The 20,612-nt window shown below is 43.9% G+C and overlaps 1 protein-coding gene across 5 annotated transcripts; it reads right to left on the bottom strand.

Annotated features, from left to right (window-relative positions):
* Positions 1–1,871: 1,871 nt before the first annotated feature.
* Positions 1,872–10,455, bottom strand: TAF8 (TATA-box binding protein associated factor 8; the record flags this gene model as incomplete). 5 transcript variants are annotated; one of them, XM_083445595.1, is made up of 8 exons in its annotated part: positions 1,872–4,567; positions 5,218–5,351; positions 5,837–5,984; positions 6,264–6,388; positions 7,499–7,561; positions 8,149–8,247; positions 9,194–9,350; positions 10,386–10,455. In XM_083445595.1, the coding sequence occupies 8 exons, from the start codon at positions 10,452–10,454 to the stop codon at positions 4,424–4,426; spliced, it is 939 nt and encodes a 312-aa protein (XP_083301721.1). In that variant the 3' UTR covers positions 1,872–4,423. The 5 variants fall into 5 exon arrangements, with proteins under 5 accessions (XP_083301721.1, XP_083301720.1, XP_083301719.1 ...); XM_083445594.1 differs by having other exon boundaries at positions 5,209–5,351; positions 10,386–10,454; XM_083445593.1 differs by having other exon boundaries at positions 5,209–5,351; positions 9,194–9,353; positions 10,386–10,454.
* Between the last annotated feature and the right edge of the window lie 10,157 nt (positions 10,456–20,612).

The following is a 20,612-nucleotide window of genomic DNA, read 5'->3' on the forward strand; positions in this document are numbered from 1 at the left end:
GAAAACAAGATTTGGAGCTGGGTGCCATCAGAATATTGCTGACACCAAACTCCAAACCAATTTCTCGTTTTCTCACCAGGCACTTTGCTGTTGAGCATTTCCTCTGCAACACACTTCAGAATTGCAAAGTCCCCTTCTCTGGCTGGAACCAGCCACCATATTACAGAGCTATTAATTCATTACAGTACTTTTCTTTGAATCAGTGGATTCATGAGCAATTATTCCAAGCTTCAGAAACCGCAGCTTGTCTTTTGAGTAAGACTAGCAAGGGACGCGGGTGGCCCTGTGGTCTAAACCAGAGAGCCTAGGGCTTGCCAATCAGAAAGTCAGCGGTTTGAATCCCCGGGACGGGGTGGGCCCCTGTTGCTCGGTCCCTGCTCCTGCCAACCTAGCAGTTCAAAAGCACACCAAAGTGCAAGTAGATAAATAGGTACTGCTGCAGCGGGAAGGTAAACAGCATTTCCGTGCGCTGCTCTGGTTCGCCAGAAGCAGCTTAGTCATGCTGGCCACATGACCCGGAAGCTGTCTGCAGTCAAACGCTGTCTTCCTCAGCCAGTAAAGCAAGATGAGTGCCACAACCCCAGAGTCGTCTGTGACTGGACTTAACAGTCAGGGGTCCCTTTACCTTTAGCTATGCTATGGTTCTTACTCATGACATGGTGGGTGGGTCCCCATTTGTGGAATGCCTGCTAATATTGAGGGGTAAAACATTCCTGTTTACCAAGAAATTTGATGGCTAAAATAAACTGTTCAAAGAAATCCTTGAAATCAGCTGTGAGGATATTTGGCTTTCAATTTGCTATTGCATTGTTTTGCTGTTGTGTTGTTTGACACCTTGGGCTCCGTTGGGAGAAAGACAGAACTTTAAATAAAGAATGATGGTGGTGATGATGAAAATGCCAGTAAAGTCCATTTTCTTTCTGCTTCTCAAAATCAAGTGTTACGTTGACTATTGAGATATGAGGGGAACCAACAAAATGGTTACATAAGCACAGGATTATCAGCCTTGAAGCTACTGGTACTCTCTATCTTAGTTGGTCAAGGTCCCAAGGTCTCAAAGTCATTAACCTTAACCTAGAAGTCAACAGCGCCAATAGAAATGGGTGAAGTGAGCTCCACCTTCTCAAACCCTGGGATCACACCTCCTGCTACCAAGAGGTGCACCTGCATGCAGACAAATGTGATTACATTTCTATGGCACCATTTCGTTTTGGGCTTACAAGCAAAATCTGCCATCGCTCCTTCTTTCATCTCAAGTTAAGTCAGTCATGACTACTAGCAACCTATTTCAATAGGTCTACTAAACACTATGGTTTATGTTGGACTCAAGCTATTGATTCATAAAAATAAAATCCACTACTTTCAGTGTCAGTAATTTGGGACAACCTAGAACCAGCCACATTTAATTTTTTTGCAAGAATTAATCTATTTAGAGTTTAATCTTTAATTGTCTCTATTTGAAGCAAAATGTTAGCTAGTCATCATTATTTGAATTTGTATTAGACACCCACTTTGTATTGTCATTGTTAAAACAGGTTCTGGAGCTTGTTATTCTGCAACTCAACTGAGAATCTCTTTCCTACTGGACCATTTCATTGGCTTTAACCTGTTATGTCCTCTCCCTACTCTTTGAAGGAGATGCTGCTTTGAAATGCTACACTGATGCTTTCGGGGGGTGGGAGCAGGACAGAATGTGAAAAAGTACTGACATCAGTCGAGGGCTCAAATATAGATGCTGCTACACAGGAAAAGTTTAAAAGCTAGTGGTGCATTCCTCAATGCTATGGAGAGGTAGCAGATGTCTATGAGATTCAAGGAGAATGGACACTCAGTTCCCATGCAAGACCAGTCATATAAAACAAAGGACTCAGTTTGGCTTATGCAGGCACCATTTTATTATGAACTGAAAAAATAAACTATTTTCACTATTTGTGTATATCTGGCTAACATTTTAAATCGCCCAAAAACCTAACCAGTGACCAAAAATATATAAATGTATAAATATACAACTGTCTTTATTTACATTTGTACATACAAGTATATCAGCAGATTTGACAGTGAAAGCGTTTTTTGGCAAATGAAAATGGGTAACAAGTTTTTCCCCCAAGATCTCCATGGACAGAATGATTTGATATGTGAAGGACTTGTTTTTCCTTTCCTTTCCTTTCCTTTCCTTTCCTTTCCCTTTTTTTTTCCTTTTGGAATGGCAGGAGAAAGCAATGCAGCCTATCTTCTAGAATCTGTGGTCCTCAATAGAAAGACTGACAGCACCAACAGACAGCAAGTGTTGCACTCGTCAAAATCTGTGAATCCATTTAGGCCCACAAGCTGAATAGATGAATAGCTGATGATCTGGGGCTACTCTACACATTTAAAGGGCACCATGACTTTCTAATGTCTCTTAATGAGCTAGAAGAGCTGTGAATTATCTGGCAGATCAGCAGAGGAATAGGAGAAGAGGAATCGAAAGGATTTTGTTACCAGGTTACTTAACTGGGTAGATGGAAGAGTGTAGTGGTATTAAACTAGTATTTTCCACAGGTATGAGCAATGCAGAGCAGATGTATACACAGATTTAGAGAGCAGCTGCTGTAATTTGCACTTGCACTAGAGAGGTGCTGCAAACAAATCATAACAGGATATTAACTGAGCTCCGAGTATTTCCAAACAGGCCCATTGTGAACCTACAAAGCTACAGCACAATTCTGCTTTTACATGGCATAATTTGCAGTTCGTGTTCAGCATCACAATTTGGAAGCCCTTCTTATTAGTGTTGCTGTGGTTAAAGTGGATTGGTGCTAATTTGAATTGTTACTCACCAAACAGAATAGTAAAGTTATCACCAGAGACCAACTAGCACAAACCAACTAGCACAAACTAATTAAGACTTATCTTCCAAACAATTGCTGCAGCTAACCAGGAGTGCATCCAAACAACTTTTCAAATCATGTTTTGGAGGTTAGTGCTAACCACAGTCTACCTGACTGAGATGTCATGTCAAACTATGGTTAGAGGAAACAAAGAAATAGAGAGAGTTGGCACCTGAGGGGGTAGGACTGAGAGTAAGAGCTGCAGAATATTCTCAACTCTACAAACCATAGCCTGGACAATCAGGCCGTGACATCTGAACCAGGTTTCTTTAGGCAATCTCACTGTTCTTTATTTCCTTTCAGAAGCAGGTGAGGTAATCAGAAACTTTGAAGAAAAAGCAAAGTGTGGTCTTTTTCTTTTTTCCTTTTCAATCAAATATTTTAGGAAAGTGTACTGATAGGCATATAATACAAATAGCAGGGACACTTGAAGATGGGGTCAGGGAGTGATGCAGTGAATCTACTGCTACATCCCAGGCCTTGCTGGCACATGCCAGCCAGGGTGGAAGGTGTTGGGGGAAGAGAGTAGTTTCTCGCTTCTCTCTGCTGATGAGAGACTGAAGTAGAGGCAACCATGCACATTCCTAACACACCCAGCCATCAAGATCAAGCAGGGTGGACAGCTTATAATTGCATTCTGGGTGGCATCTTTTTCCGTGTCTCCTATCACGGACAGAAATACAGCCTTTGTCAACGTTACTTGGAGAGAAGAGGAAGGTAGAAAAACTGCTGCTGTATTGCCAAGGAGAATCTAAGACTTTGAGCCAATGCGAAGGCAATATGATTCTAAACAAAGAGCTCTCTCATCCAGGTGAAAACAAGATCCGCAATTAACATGCACTTATAAAAAGTTAAGTTGTCTTGTGCTGTCAAGCACAGCAGATCTGCTGGGATGTTTCTCTTCTTGCTCTGCCACCATCAAATTTCTCTGCTCAGCTCTCCCAACAATTCAAACCAGAGATAAGATCAGACCAAACCCTCAGCTCCAAGCACACACAGACTTTAGAAATTGTGTGGTTCTGAACAGCCTCGTCTTTTGCAAAGGCACAACAGTGAATATCCAGCTGGTGCCCTTGGCTACCCCTCATCCAAACATGTCATATTTAGCAAGGTGATGTGGCATGAATCCCAGGATGAGTAGCACATATGAAAGGCAAGCAGAGATGAGAGGTGATTCTCCTTCTGAAGTTCCAGGAGACCTGGCAAAATGTGAGGAAGTATTTTGCATTTCCTGCTAATCTGTCTGCAGTCCTCAAAAAAAGAAGGTACACTTGAGGATGGCAAGATATGCTGTAGGTACTGTAAGCTGCAGCATGCTGTTCCCTGGAAGAGACAGATAGATTTCCATGTTTCTAGGTGAGCATTTCAGACTTCACCTTAAGTTATATAACAAACTGTTGGGGAGAAAAGGACCTGAACCAGAGAGACTGCTTTTCCATTTGGCCCTCAACCAGCAGCATCTTTCTGCCTTTCCCATGCCACATCTCAGCAGTTGCAAGGACCACAGGAGGTCCAAAAGCTTCCTCCTATCCCACCCATCATCTTGCTACAGATCACTTCTTCCTGCGGATTTTGGGCTTCTTCACTGGGCGAAGGTAGGGATTGTCTATCAAGTTCTCATCTCCATTCCGGCTGCCAGAAAGCGAGGTGTTGTGCTGTAGTACCGATGCATTCTCCTTCTCAGCTCCCGGGTCATCCTGGCAGGTAAGACAAGATGTGAACAATGTCAGGGTCTCAGCTGGCAAATCAGCACACCCAAGAACAAGCAAGGCAGAAAGCAACAAGGACATGCAGGAGACAAACCAGCGAGCGATCAACGCTGGCACGTAGAAGAGTTGGGTGCCCTCTGCTGGGAGGCAACAAAAATGTGTTATGGAAATCAAAATGAATTTTCCTAAACTTTGAAGATTCAGGCGTTATTCTGAACAAGGGGTCACAGCGAGGGTTCAGGGCAAGGGGATACATGCACCACCCCACTATATTTATCCCATCCACATTCTGTTCCTACCACCGACGACGAATTGGGGTGAGGCATTGGCCTAATTGCTCCAGCAACAAGGACATGGCTCCTCTTCTCCCCATACCACCCCTTGCAAAGTTTCACAGCCTTCTATGGATGCGAACATTTGCTGAGAAGCGTGTGCATTTCACAGGAGAAGCCCACACTTGCCTTCTGCCCCAAGCATATTCTGCAGCCAGAACTATGTACATAAAATGTATTTGCCCAACAAATTCCACTTGCAACATCTCGTTTGCACTTAAGTGACCGTTTAATACAGTGTTTCCAGGAATCTGGAGCCAACGTCACGCTGAATCGAACCGAGTCTCTAGGCTCTACCGTGCTCACGTGCAAAGGGAGGTTCTCTGTGTCTGTCTGATCATCTTGTTCGGATGAATCCGTCTCCTCCATCTGCTGCATCTCCAATTCAGAAGGAAGCAGAGCTGTCAGGTAGGGTATTGAAAAAGGCCTGGCGGCTATCACTAGGGATAAAGAAGGAAGAAGACATAATCTCAGATACTGAGATCCATCTCTCAGGTGTCCAGCCTAAAAGGTTGGAAGTGAGAGAAAACTCAAAGAAAGCCATGGACTATTGAGATTTATTTCCTTCTATGCAAGCTTTCAAGGTCAAGTAAAAAGTTATACCGTAAACCTGTCACCGCCAGCAGCCTACAAATAATGATGTCACCATCTGCGGTAGCTATGTAGAAGTTTTTGGCAAAGTTACAACAATGTCATACTTCATATTTGTAATTTGCCTTATTGCAAATGCAGCTCATTTGAGGAGGGTTCATTTACAATATAGGCCAGCCCAAAGGCCAATCTGGTGCCCGTGAGAGGTTTTGGACCACAATGTCCCTGCTGGCCCTCCAAAACATCTGGAGAGGGCTAGGTGGATGAAGGCTGCGCTAGACACACAGCATCTTACTTGAAACAATGTGCCCTGCCACTGGATTGATTGTCTTACAAGGGAAGGTGCTGACATCATCCTTGAAAAGACTTTGTGTCTCTCCTGTCTTTGCCATGAAGCGTGTCAGAGCTCTTTCAACATCCCGTCTCTGAGAAGCAGCCTTTTCCCGCAGGATCTGATAATCCGACACAGGCTCCCGGTACGTCTGTAAGGCAAAGAGAGGGAGGCGACAATGACTATACACAGACTTCGAATCTGTATTGCTTAGAGTCACTGGGGGCAATCCAGCTACTCCTCTGCAGTTGAGTTCACATCTATCCAGTAGACAACCAAATCTTCTTATTTAGGACCATTTTCAGAAATAACGGAAAAGGAATAGCTCAGTGGACTTAAAACACTGGTCATCCCCAGAGGCTGAAAGTGTCTCACAACAACTTGTCTACCATCTCTGGTCAGTTTTTTTAAGCAAGGCAGACCTACTTACTGGTGTCTTGATGTAAGTGTGAGGATCCGGAAACTCTGGGAAGTGACCAGGAATATGGGATGGGTGAGGCTTGTTCTGTCCGGCCGTCAGGGCTTTTGGAGTCACGGGGTGATTTGTTACAGGTGCTGCAATTGGAAAGAGAATTTCGGTCATGGCAGCCTCTGCCTCAGTGGTATCAGCCCAGTTACAGAGGGAGGCAAACTCTGTTCAACTTAGCGCAACCGATATAACAAATCTATTTAGGCCACAGCTGGGCAAACTTTTTTCTGCCTATGCCTGCACTCCTCAGGCAGGAATGGGGAACTTCAGGTCTCCAAGTTTGTACAGGAGGCTCTTGGGACTCAGTCCAGGCTATGCACACTCTCCTCAAACCACACCCCTCACTGGCTCAGCTCTGCACTCTCCTCAAGTGCTTTTGCCTGGCTGGATTGTGTCCTTGAGCTGCAAGAATGCCTCTTGCTTGCCTGGATGGAATACGGAGAGATGTGTGAAGTGTTTGTGTATGTAGAAACCTCTGGCATCTGTGTGCCTGGAATGCAGCCTACTGAACAAAGGTAAGAGTGACATCAATTGCTTCCCTCACTTTTGGTCTCTGGCCCTTAAAGCCTTAAACATTTCACTGAAACCAAATATGTGTGCTTATAGCACTGCAGCCAAAATTTCACTTCAGTCACTGGAACTCTGTTTCAGTATATATTTACCTACAGATACGGCGTAACTAAAAAATACTAAGACTCTGCAAAAGTAGGAAGAAGCCTTAAGTTACTTTGTTCTCATTCAAGGCCCAAGTCACACGCAACACATTTATTTAGAATCAAGTTCCGCATAATTCAACAGAGCCTACTCCCCAGCTAAGTGTGCTTAAAACTGCCACCTTAGATGTGCTTCTTAAGAAATATTTAATGAAATAATGATCATGCAATAGCTTCAGCAGCCATGCAACATACAATTGGCAGAATACTAAATAAAGCTGAGTTTCAGTTTGTTATAAAAGCCAACAAGAACATCTTAAAGGGATCCACAGAGCCTAAATTGAAATATAGTGAACTGCTTCTCCAACTGAATGAGTTTGTTGCAGAAACCACTCCTTCCCCTCCTGAGAATATGACATAGGAAAAAGATACTGGTCCAATGCAATTCCAAAGCAACAGAGCACATGTCCCAATTACTGGGCCAAAGTTCCTTTTATAAAGTTAAGTATGAATGAAATAAAATGCATGCAAGAGCTCACATACGGGCAGTGATCACCATCCGCTGGGACCGTTTGGCATATGCAGGGAGCGTTTCCACATTAAAGCCTGAAACAGAAGAAAGCAAAGAAGCCTAAAACAAAAGAAAGGAAAAGTCATTCTAGCAAGCCAATCCACCACTCATCCACCACTGAAGCCCTGGCACTATGGCTACACTATGTGGGGAGGGAAGTATTAATTAATTCACCAGCATTTGCTCTCCCTTCTCTGATTCTAGAGGGATCCAGACAGAATAGCAGATAGGTTTACTTGAATATATATTCAAATGAATGAATGAGTGCCTAAAACACCGAATGGGCCGAATGGAGGTACACCATCCACAGTAAGGAGGAAGATGATGTGGTGGATGGATTGAACTTTCCTCTGTACAAAGAGGTGATATGGAGCTTCAATAGCAGGAAAAGGGGTTGGGCAGTAGGACTCTGGGCAGGAAAAGGGGTTGGGCAGTAGGACTCTGGCATCCTTCCCAAAGATTCCCAAAGGATGGCAACCCATCTTTCGTGCTCAATGGATCACGCATCCAATCAATGGTACATCCACTGTAATAGCGGTATCTGCTCAATGACTACACCTACACGATCCCTTCTGACCTTTCCGCAACTGCCATGCCTGTACCATGTAATCCTAACACTCACCCATTTCAACTAAGGTGACGACAATATCTGAAAGGGTCGGCTGAGTCCTCGCAGTATGTTCACAGAAAGATTTGGCACTCCTCCCAATTTCTGAAATGTCTGGCAAAGCAAAAATCACCACAGAACTGAGAGTCAAGATATATCATCACATGCTCACTTTAGTACTATTCTGAATTTAGAGAAGCTGAATCTCTAGAGACCATCGTCCATCCATAGCATTTAGATTGCAGAGGAAGTGGGGGGAATAGAAACCTAGTATTCTACTGTGGGGTGCTCAGCATTTTTTAGAAAATGAATCCTTTCCCTCCAAGAAAATAGTAAGGAATATATAAAACAAGAATTGGTAATGGTGTGTGTGTCATATTCTTCCTCAACCTCAGCCCTCCAAATGTTTTGAGACTATAATTCACACCATCCCTGACCACTGGGCCTGCTAGCTAGGGATCATGGGAGTTGTAGGCCAAAAACATCTGGAGGGCCGAGGTTGAGGAAGCCTGTTCTAGTTTTTAAGAACAAGAGTAAGGGAGAAGGTCAAGATATTTGATGCCATTTGCTACTTGCCACCACCAAACAAACAAGAATGTGAAAAAAATACCTGAAACTTGGACACCTACATGAAAGCAAAGCAACACCATGCGTTCCTATTCCAAACCGCTTATGTTTCCTAGTGGTCTGTCAGGCAAATCAAGATCACAGTTCTCCTACTTTGTTAAATAATGTCAAGCAATCGCCAAAGGGCTTCAGTTGCTCAAAACAGAGTTTTGGCAGTGAAACTGGTATGCAGGGTCATGCTGTCTACTTGATGGCAAGCACGTCAAATGGCAGCTCCAAAATTGTTGCAGCACCACACAGAAGGTGAAAGTGCTGCCAAACATCTCCCTTTTAAACTGCTCTTGAAGAAGCAGAGCCCCCATTTTAGTCAGCTCCTCCTGCAGAAATTGCAAATGCCTGTGTCTGTTATTGTCATTAGTGGGGAGGGTTAAAGCTAATGTGCCTAATACTAGCAGTGGAGGTTTCTCAGTATTACACAGTTGGGGATACTCACAGCTCTGGAGCATCTCTGTCATGGTCTCCACAGCAGCCTTCTCAGAGCTTTCAAACCCAGCCTCTGTCAGCAATGAACTAACCACCACTTGAAGGGTCCTCCTTCGAGCCAAATAGTAGTTATCAGCCGGGGTTGAAGAGTGTTTGCCACCTGATCGCTGCTGGAACCAAACCCAACCAAGGAGGATGTGATTAGTAAAGGGAGCACATAAATAAGGAGCATGCGGAAGTTGTCAACACCACCACTTAGGGTGGAATGCAACACTGTGCTATTATAAATGTTCCATTTGCACAAGTGTATCAGCTTGCAAATGGAATGATCCTCCCTTCACTGTTCTGGGGGTTCTCCTGACTGCTTCCCAAGCCAATTTCAGGAGCACCGGGGGGGGGGGGAGAAGGCCCAATGTGCAAGTAGAAGCCCTTGCACTTCCACTAACAGTGTTCATTATGTAAATCCCACTTTCAGTTACTGCTAAACATGTCTTAAATGGGTCCTTCTCCCCAAGTCCAACATGTGCTCTCATGTCCCACTTCTGACAGTGCTCTCTCTACTTTCCAAGTGTACAAAATTAGCAAGGAATTCGCCTCATGCTTACTCATGGGAACAGGTGTGCAAAAGCAACATCCCTGATTTCTCCAGTTAAAGAGGATCTCAAGCAGCAGCTTTCAGAATTGCCTTTCCCTTCCGCCAGCGACCCCCGCCTTGGGCAGATGTGTTGAGTCAGGGGAACATAGTACTGGGCAGGCAAGGTGAAGAAATGGCATGGTTCAGTATTAGGCAGCTTCCGGAAAGGCGGAAGAAGATAGGGGGGAACGCGTGTGTTCAGACGTGACCTCAAGATGTGTGCACAGTTCTCGTGATCTTAGAAAGCGGTGTTTTTGCACGCATGTTTTGGGTGGCCACCTGCTTGCAACGTCATCTGGCTTTCTGCAAGCGCAGAATCGCAGAAGAGGGAATGGAAAGGCGCTGCCCCCCGAAACCCAGAGCGGTCTGAAAGTGATCGGCAACAAGCAATGGCGCCCCGCAAATCAAGAGGCGCCCGCCTTCCACCCAGAACCTCCCCCTTCCTCGGTGTCCTGACGCCGCCCCGCGCTGTCATGAGAGCCTGCGGCGGGCACCTGGTGACCACAAAGCGGGCCCGCAGGTGGGTCGTGCCCTCCCCCCCAAAAGGGCTCCGGAGCCCCAGCCTTACCGTGCCCGAACTACTAGAGCCGCCGGTCCCCGTGTCTGCCATCTTGGCTCCATGGGAGGATGCGCGCATGCGCCTCTACGAACAGCATGGTGGGAGTTGTAGTTCGCGGTGAGGCGGCACGGTGGCGCTCCCCTCAGGTACTACTATTGATCGATAGGGTTAAGGGCTGGTCCAGCAGGCGTCCCCGCAGGTAGCGGTTATAGTTGCCCTGTCGAAGCTGGCCAGAGAAATTGGGGAGGGGGGCACAGGCAAGAAGGGCCGCAGGCAGCTGTAAACAACTCAAGCAGCGAAACGTTTCTGAGACGGTGAAGCAAAAGTGATCCTGAATAGGCATGACAACGAAGAGGGGGTTTTGTGGTTTTTTTGCATCCATAAAATTTTTTTGGGTTTTGCCTCAGATGCCTGCAGTGTTTTCCTCCTCACGTGGCCGAGTGCGCGCGCTTCAGAGGGGTCGTAAACAATAATTTACTTAGGAGACCACTGTAAGCAGATGAAAACATTAGCAGGATTTTAATTTCACTTGTAATGTGACAAATATTATGGATAATATGGACGGATATAAAATATAGAGTACGGAATGATATGCAGTTGAAAATGTTGACAATAGGACCCATAGAGGGGATGGGGGGAAGTCTCGAGATTCAGAGAATTCTCTATACACGGGTATGTATTTGGTATCGTTAGCAATTTATATCTGTAAAATCAAATAAAAATGTTTTTTTTAAAAAAAAAAAAGGGGGTGTGTGAACGTAGGTGGAAGGGGGCAGAGAAATCTAAAATGTGCGGCCTGGGTTTTTTTTGTGCAACTCAGGATAACATTAGACAGTAGTGAAGTAAACCTGCTAGTACTGAAGGAGGCTCAGAACTTCACTGTATTCTTTTGCTGCAACAAACTAATGCAGCTACTCCTGTAAAAGTTATCACTCTTAATATTGTAGGCATGGTTGGGTTTAGGAGCCATGCACACAGCACAGCAGAAGAGGTAAAGTGCACAAAAACAGTTATGAGTTGGCGGAGGAGAATGGAACGGAGTATCCCATGAGGGATCATGTCTGGCTTGCTGGAACTCTGATCAGGGCCGATACAGATTGCAACATTTTGTTGCAGGTCCTGCCTGCTAATGACTATTAGCCAGTATAGCTACATGGAATGCTCAGGTTCAAAGGGTGTATATGATGAAGTATCTGTTGCAAGAGGTGCTGTGAGGAGGCAAATGTCAGGAGAGGGCTACTGCTTTCATAGCATAGTTTTCCCCAAATCATCTTCTTTGCCACTGTGGGATACAAATGTACTGTGTTCACTTGCGTTTTTATAATTTTTTATTTACTGAGAGCCTGAAGCAAAAATTTTAGGAGACAATAAAGATGCAATTAATCTCTTCTGTAGTGCCTAGACTAATTTGGTTCATGAGTGATAATTTCATTGTTGGTGCCCTTTCTACACATTTTGAGGGAACTTCTATAGACACTGCTGAGCTAGATTTACCAATACAGTGGTACCTCTGGTTATGTACCTAATTCGTTCCAGAGGTCCGTTCTTAACCTGAAACCATTCTTAACCTGAGGTACCACTTTAGCTAATGGGGCCTCCTGCTGCCACTGCGCCACCGCCACACAATTTCTGTTCTCATCCTGAGGTAAAGTTCTTAACCCGAGGTACTACTTCTGGGTTAGTGGAGTTTGTAACCTGAAGAGTTTGTAACCTGAGGTATCACTGTAGTCTAAGGCGGCATAAGGAATCGTTCTATGTTCGGGAACACAGAAATGTACGTTCCCAAATGCAGGAAAAAGAGCAAGGTTACTGAATGTGTGGAAGAAAGCCCTCCACATGTATAGCTGTCTGAACAGGGGTCTTTTCAGCACTGCAGTGAATGTTTGTATATCATCCTTCCACTACACTGATACCTACCTCTCATGACTATTAAAATGTCTGACTGGGGTGGAGCACCTTTATAGGGTGATCCAAGGCAAAGGTGGACATGGTTCCTGTACTTTTAATAGTTGCACAGAACAGAGAATTTTGGTATGTTCGGCTTTTAACATTGGGATTAAATAGTAGCTGCACTTCCAGAAGTTTTCTTTTCTTCACATCTTTATGCATGAAAACATCAGTTTAAAGAACTGAGCAGAAGGACTCACGGTTGACAGCAGAAAGGGAAGAACCATAACTTGGTGGAGAGAAAATGCTTTGCATGCAAAAGGTCCCAGGCTCAAAACCTGGCATCTGTAGTAGGGCTGGGAAAGATTCCTGCCTGAAACCCATAATAGCTGCTTCCAGTCAGTGTCAGTGATACCAAGCTGGATGGATCAGTAGCCTGACCTGAAATTCCCTGTGTCTCTTTTAGTGCTATTCCCTGACATGTGCATTGGTGCAACAGTTAAAATGCTGCTTCACCGGAGCCACCTCAGCTTCCAGCGTGCCAGGCAAAAGGCTCACTCACATAATTTTGACATAAGTGGCAGTGGCTACTTATATATAAATGTAAGCTGCAAGAGTTTTCTTGGCAGGGATACTGGCCTGGCTTGCCGGTTCCTGCTCCAGGTGGATCACGTTTGGTCAAAACTCTCCACTATGACCTGTCCATCTTGGGTGGCCCTGCACGGCATAGCTCATAGCTTCTCACAGTTATTCAAGCCCCTTCACCATGGCAAGGCAGTGATCCATGAAGGGATGGACGAGATGGTTGGACAGTGTTCTCGAAGCTACAAACATGAGTCTGACCAAACTGCGGGAGAAAGTGGAAGACAGAAGTGCCTGGCGTGCTCTGGTCCATGGGGTCACGAACAGTCGGACACGACTAAACGACTAAACAACAACAAGAGCCAAGAACAGTCAGTCTCTCCCATAGTCCCTTAGGCTTCTACAGTTGGACATCTCTAAACCACTTGCCAATAAGAGGATGCATGTTCAGGAGCAATGACACAAGCAACTGTTTGAATTCTTGAGCGGATCATCCAAACTTATTCAACAAAAACAACAATGTTGTGGTGTCCATCCATCCATTTACCTCTTTTGCTGTATTGTCTCCAATATCCATTGCTCCTAAGCTGTCAGACTGCATGGGTGGCTCTCAAACCACCATTTGTGAGTTTCTGCAGTGGCTGTGTATAATATTTAAAACATTAGTATATAAATAGCTTCCACCTCTTGGTTAGATCTGCCAAACACTGGGAATGTTGTGGTGTTGTTTAGTTTTTCAGCATTAATTTTCCTGCTTGGTTCCCCCCTCCCCTTCAGCTTCACTTTCTCTTCAAAGGTGGTGATGTTTTGATCAAAACTCCACTGAGCATCAAAACTTGTGTGTTTTACAGACTGTGCAACAGGAAACCCACCTCCTACAACCCCTCTGCTCTCGCCACTTCCTGTTCAAGTACAATGCATGTGGCAGAGAAAAGGCGTCACCGAAATGCAGAAATGTAAACAACTGTCAGAACTCAGAAAAATTAAAGGTCTTATACTGTGTTGATTTAAAGCGCAACACCTATTCCAGCCAACACTGATTTCCTGGTAGTGATGGAAGCCAAGAGGATGACCAAGAAAATATAAATTGGAACTTAGGAAATGCTGGATTACTTTTTAAATATATGTACATCTGTATCAAAAGAGTTCTTGGTTGCCAGCAAGAGGTAGGAAGTGATTCCATTTCTTTAAATGTAAATAGCAAAAAAAAGAATTCATGTCCTAAGGGCTTGCTAGCGTTTTGCTTTCCAGATGCTATAAACAAGTTGGGGTGGTTAAAATAAGATGTTTTCATGCTGAAATCCAAAGGGATATGTACATTCATGTGGGTAATACTCAGGACCTGAAAGAGTAAATACAGATCTGACTACTGGTTGGCCTGAGATGATATGTTTTATTTTTTAAATCAACTGGCTTTTAAACATTCAGCAAAATGTGATTTTTAGAATAGGCATTTCTCATGCATTTTTTGGCTTTACTGTTTGTGGTGTTTTGCTTTTCCTTCCACTGGTGTTGCTTTTTTGGCTTTCGTTATTCTATTATTCCTCCAATATTGGTGCTGTTTTATATTTTGCATCTTGGGTTCCTGGAGCCACATCCTGAGTTCAAAGTGTGTGATTGCATGGGTGCATCTGTGTCAGTCATGGTGTTTACCTGCAAACTTCATAAGCGACCATTTTGAAAAGTATGGTGTGCACACCCACATATATTTTGCATGCCAACTTAGACTGTGATTTATACTTAGAGGCACCATCTCAAAGGCACGGTGCATATATGTTTATTGTGTTCTGCAATCAGTTCCTGAATATTGCTGATATCAAACCTGGCCAGTTGGTTGATGCCACACCAGATCAAACATATATATGTACACATCTAACATTGTTTTTAAAGAGGGGTTACTGTTGCATTGCTTAGAGATGGGTTTTGCTAAAAAGTTGTGGAAAATGTTGCAAAGAGGGGCTACAGTTCCATCTCTCGTCTGATGTTGTCAAACGAATTTAAAAATAATAATCTGAATAACACTGTACCTCTCCTGCCCCAGGGAGATAGGTGTAATTTTCCTTTTTAATATTTGGGCAGGCGTCTGGGAGAATCTTGAATCTCTAGTTCATCCGACTATTTGCATCTTTATTTCTCCTTCCTGTTGGAATCAATTGGCTTCTCATATAGATTATGCTGCTACACTCTCTTTCTTTTAGAAGCTTCTAAAAATTTACCCCTTAATTTTGGCCAGGCCCTCCTGTCAGTGGCCTCTGCATTCAGTAACTGGCAACAACGTCCTTGTATGTTATCTTATAAAAACTGTTTGAACTATTCCTTCTGCCTCCTGTCAGTTTTGAATTTTGATTGTTAGATCAGGCATCCCCAACCTTCGGCCCTCCAGATGTTTTGGACTACAATTCCCATCATCCCTGGCCACTGGTCCTGTTAGCTATGGAGTTGTAGGCCAAAACATCTGGAGGGCCACAGGTTGGGGATGCCTACCTTAGATGATGAATTATTTGTTTTTGGTAAAGCCAGTGTGGGGTAGTAGTTAGAGTGTTGGACCCTGGGCTGATTAGCATTCCATCTGGGACAGGAAGTGAGGCTGAAATCCTATTTCCACTTGTTTGGGAGTATGCCCCATTCAATTTAATAGAATTTACTTCTGGGTAGACACATATAGGATTGCACTGTGTGACTCGTTCATTAGTAATGCCACAGCCAAGCTGAGTACTCATTAATGGAAGAAGCCACAAGGAGGAAGCTTCTAATTAAAGAACAGGACCCACGAAAAGTTTTGACAGCATGTTGCTTGTCTATATTAGACAGCCTGGCACTGCCACTGTATTAAATGGGCTGGGGCTCTCTTGGGTGGATCTCCTCAGAGCAGGCCTGAAAAAAGTTGGGAGGGCAACAGAAGAGAATGCTGGAATGCAACAGGCTGGCAACAGTGTCATCTGGATAAAAGGGAGTGAACAAAGGATGGCAGTTCCAGAATAATGGCAAGTGTGGTAGCCACCCTGTTCACTTATCTTCTTCTTCTTTGGCGATCACTCGTAGCCGAGTAAGATTGTCTTCCATAAACACAGTTTTAACAGTGAGTCCGTGAGTGACTGTGGAGGCCAATTCTGGACCCACACGTCCTTCCACAGTGGGGACATTGGTTTCCAGGTCGGAGTTGATCACAGTGTGGATTTGCCAAGCATGCCTTCCTCTTAGCACGTTTCTCCCTTGCGTCCTGAGTTCGAGTGTCTTCAAAACCCATGACACCTTTGGTAAAGGCTGTTCTCCAACTGGAGCGCTCACAGGCCAGTGTTTCCCAGCTGTCAGTGTGTAAACTACATTTTTTTAGATTTGTCTTGAGACAATCTTTAAACCTCTTTTGTTGATCACCAGCATTACACTTTCCATTTTTAAGTTTGGATTACTTACGTGCTCTCTGGGTGCCCCAAGACAGGTGTTTATATTGGGATGGGTACTGCTCATGCATATTATATTTTTGCAGCATCCATCAAAATGTCAGCCTGTATTTTTTCATTTAATCTGTATCTATCTTTTCTGGGGGAAATCCATTGAATTAAAAGGAATATGCTGCCAGTAACCCATTTGCAATACAGTGGTACCTCGGGTAAAGTACTTAATTAGTTCCGGAGGTCTGTACTTAACCTGAAACTGTTCTTAACCTGAAGCACTACTTTAGCTAATGAGGCCTCCTGCTGCTGCCGCGCCGCCGAAGCATGATTTCTGTTCTCAACCTGAAGCAAAGTTCTTAACCTGAAGCACTATTTCTGGGTTAGTGGAGTCTGTAACCTGAAGCGTATGTAACCTGAAGCGTATGTAACCTGAAGCGTATGTAGCCCAAGGTACCACTGTATCCAGATGCCCCTGTCCGGAAGCACTGTCTTTCCCACTCTCTTAATATTTCTTTGCCACAAGGGGGCAGACTTTGACCAGTTAACTGTTCATCTATTCCTATTTCAACTCAGAAGGAAAGCTTACTGCCACTTGCAAGTAAAAATCTGATTTAATTTTATTATATTTCTATGCAACTTTTCATTGAAATGAATTCCAAAGCATCTTACAAACAATAAATAGGAATAACATGACTGAACTGGTAGCCGTGTTGGTATCTGAAGAAGTGTGCATGCACACGAAAGCTCATACCAATAACAAAACAAAGTTGGTCTCTAAGGTGCTACTGGAAGGAATTTTTTATGTTTTAACATAGCAGAACATCACACATAAAGCATAAATCCTATAGAATAATTAACAAATCATTGCAACCATTAATCTGTACAATCTATAAAACACTGTAAACAAAGTATAGCTCAGTCGGCAGAGCATGAGACTCTTAATCTCAGTCATGGGTTCGACCCCCATGTTGAGCAAACGATTCATGCACTGCATGGGGTTGGACTAGATGATCTTTGTGGTTTCTTCCAACACTATGATTCCATGATCACAATTAAAGCAAAAGTTACATTACATGATTAACAAATCAATGCATCATTTATAATGCATAAAACAACATTAACAAAATAGCAATCAAAAGATAAACGAAGCACTGTTAAGTTCATATACATAGTCTCCTCACCCCCGTGATTCCTAATCTTTCCCTCTATTCATTAAAATACACATTCTCATATGATGCCCATGGCAGCTCTCCCCTCTCAGTTTTTGCAACTTATCCAAGACCACCATGCAGTCAAGCTGCATGAGAGAGCTGGTATTTGAATCTGCACTTCCAAGCCCAACAATCCAGCAGCCTCTGCAACCTACACAGTGGCTCTCCTTTGACTTGTGCAATTTTTAATAGCCACCTGGTGCTGATGTGTCACTTACCAGCAGAGCAAAACAACTTTAGAGTAAATCTGCATCTGTTCTCTGAGCAACAGAACAAAATAGGGGACCTGTACAGTTAGCACTGAAAGACCATGCAGGGGTGGGGAACCTGTGGGCAGACATTGCTGGACTCCCACCAGGCCCACACAGACTGGCCAATGATTTGAGATGATGGGAGTTGTAATCCAAGCACATTTGTAGAGCCACAGATTAGTTCTCACCAGGCAACAGCATTAACATTCTATCTTTTTATGGTATTCAAACCTCATAAAGCTTCCTAGGCTGACTAATTTCTTTTTTCTCAGTGACCAGACAGCACCCCACATACTGGTGTTCACACCATTCTGCATTTCTGCCTTGGGAGCGGGGGGGGGGGGTGTGAGGGTAAAGATGATGTAACCTTTTCCCCAGCCATGCTCTCTAGTGAATATGCTAAAGTCTCAGCATCTGGACACACCTGGTGTGCAGTTTTCTCAGGAGAGATGCTTTTTTTCTCCTTGGACTGTTTTCCTTATTCCTTGACTCAGCACTTCTGTGAACTTGGCTAGGACCCTTCAGCTTATAGACAGAGAAAGACATTTGATCCTGCTCACCTAATGGCTTCTGAAGTCTGAGACATTTTATGTGTTTTGCCACCAAACTCTCTGAGATGTGTTGGGAGTAAAAGTACACAGTCATATTCCTGGTAAATTAGAAAAACGCAGCTCAGTTTCTGAGTCACAGCCCCATGTCTAATCAAACAAGCATGTGGACCCACAGCTTTGACAGAAAGCCCCAAGCCTGGACTGCCGAGAACCACTAGAGATTTTTAGTAATTGTATCACGTCTGATGGGTGACTCAGAAGATTTGGTTGCCCTGTCTTTTCCCTCTCTCTTCTTCTGCCAAGAACTTTGGGATTTGGAGGTTACAATGAATGAAATCATCTGGTTGGGAAGAGATTCTGGTTCTTTTATCTTCTTTTACTTGATGCGGTGGCAAAATAATGGCTGCAGTAATGTGCGAACTAGTGTTGCAGAATATATTTGGAAGGCAAAAGAGCTGAATGGGTGACCTCCGTGTATCAAGGGGAAATAATATTGTTGATGATTAAACAGTGTACACTTGTGTGCAATCCACACTAATGCAGACTGGACCTTGATGTCTAATTAAGGCTGATACAGCAAAAACAGCTTGGGCGAATTCACTGAATCCACACCGGGTATTTCAGAAGGGCAGGGGTGCAAAACCATTGCACAACTCCAGATGTTGTTTAATCACAGCTCCCATCATCCCTGGCCATTAGCCATCCTGGTTGGGGCTGAAGGGAGATGGAATCCAACAAGATCAGGAGTGCCACAGGTTCCTCATCCCTTCAGGAAAGTATGCAGTCAACAACCATAGATGTGGCAAGTATTAAGGCTCTTTACATTATCAGATTAAAATGCATCTAGATCGTGGGGTTTTTTCAATTTAGATCAAAGCTGGTTGGGGGAAATGCATCAAAAATAGTATTTAATTAAAAAAAACCTAGGATGGATACAGGATATATGTGGATTATGGCTAACACCATGTACACCGCTTCCTAAACCAGCAGTAGGAATGGACTGGATATGCAGTAACTGGAAGTATGTACAGAGCTGTAGATTCTTGAGTCCATATCATCTGGTCCTCCTCAGACTTACAATGCCTATGATCTGAAGTGTAAATATGATACTGTGGTACCTCGGTTTATGAACTTAATCTGCTCCAGAAGCCCGTTCTTAAACCAAAGCCATTCTTAAACCAATGTGCGCTTTCCCTAATGAGGCCTCCCGCCGCCGGTGCCCTTCCACCATTCAGCTTCTGTTTGTAAATCGAGGTAAAGTTCGCTAACCGGAACACTACTTCTGGTTTTTGCAGAGTTCATATACTGAAGAGTTCATAAACAGGGCTGTTCTTAAACCAAGGCACCACTGTACTGGAAAACCTCAGCATCATTAAAATGCATAGCACTTTAGCTGGCTACTGAAAAAACAGGAGTTGAGCACAGGAGATCTGATTTACTGGCAATACCCCAGACCAGAGAAGCCCCATGTCTCCACTGTGCTACCCTGTGGATCCCATCCTGTGCCTACAAGTAATGGCGTATTTGAAACTGATGAGCACTTACAAAGACAAGTGAATACAATCCTTCTGTATGTTGTATCCCATTATAGCAAACTGTGCATGCACAAACTCAAAGAATACATTAGGCATTGTTTTCTAAATGCAAAGAAGCAACTACATTTAAGCTAGAGTTCTGAAAGGCGGGAAGGATGGTAACCTCTGCATAATCATGGTTTAGGTGAGAGCCAGAGAGCCTAGCTGGCTACACTGCAATCCTCTGTTGTATGCATTTCTGAAAGCTTTGCAAAGAGAAAGGTGTTGCAAGGTTACACCAATGACAGCTTTGCTCCCTGCGACCTGCATTGACATCTATCTCTTTTCCCCAAAAGGGGCCGCTTATCTTCGCACTTTACCACATTAGGGTTTCTCACAATAATCTTCGACAAAGCAACTACAAAGCCTTCAGGAAACCACAGGAAGGGTGGTGAATTGCAGGGTGTGTGTTCTGAGTTGTGTAGGGGGAGGGTGTCCTTCCCAGTTGGCACATCATGAGGTTCTTCTACTTATACACTAAAAGAGTGGAGATTTTGTGAAGTTTAATTCCTTCCACACTAGTTGTTTAGTCTGAAATGGGTGTCCTTTGTTCACTTGGTTTTTACAGATAACCCGGATGATGTCATTGTTGAAAACAAGTTAAATTTCAGTATAGTTGAGGGTTTAGGGGACTAGTACCCCTTTAATTAGTAGCTTCTACTTTGTCCCTTTAGTATAAAGTGGTTAATTAGTTGTTTCGTGTTCACACACCTGTGGTCACTCCATTCATAAATTGCCTTTAATTAGTTCAGTTCTTGAAGGTTATATGTGTTTAGAAGAGGGGG

Source organism: Podarcis tiliguerta (genome assembly GCF_965153285.1).
Source record: "Podarcis tiliguerta genome assembly, chromosome: 6".
Classification (NCBI taxonomy): Eukaryota; Metazoa; Chordata; class Lepidosauria; order Squamata; family Lacertidae; genus Podarcis; species Podarcis tiliguerta.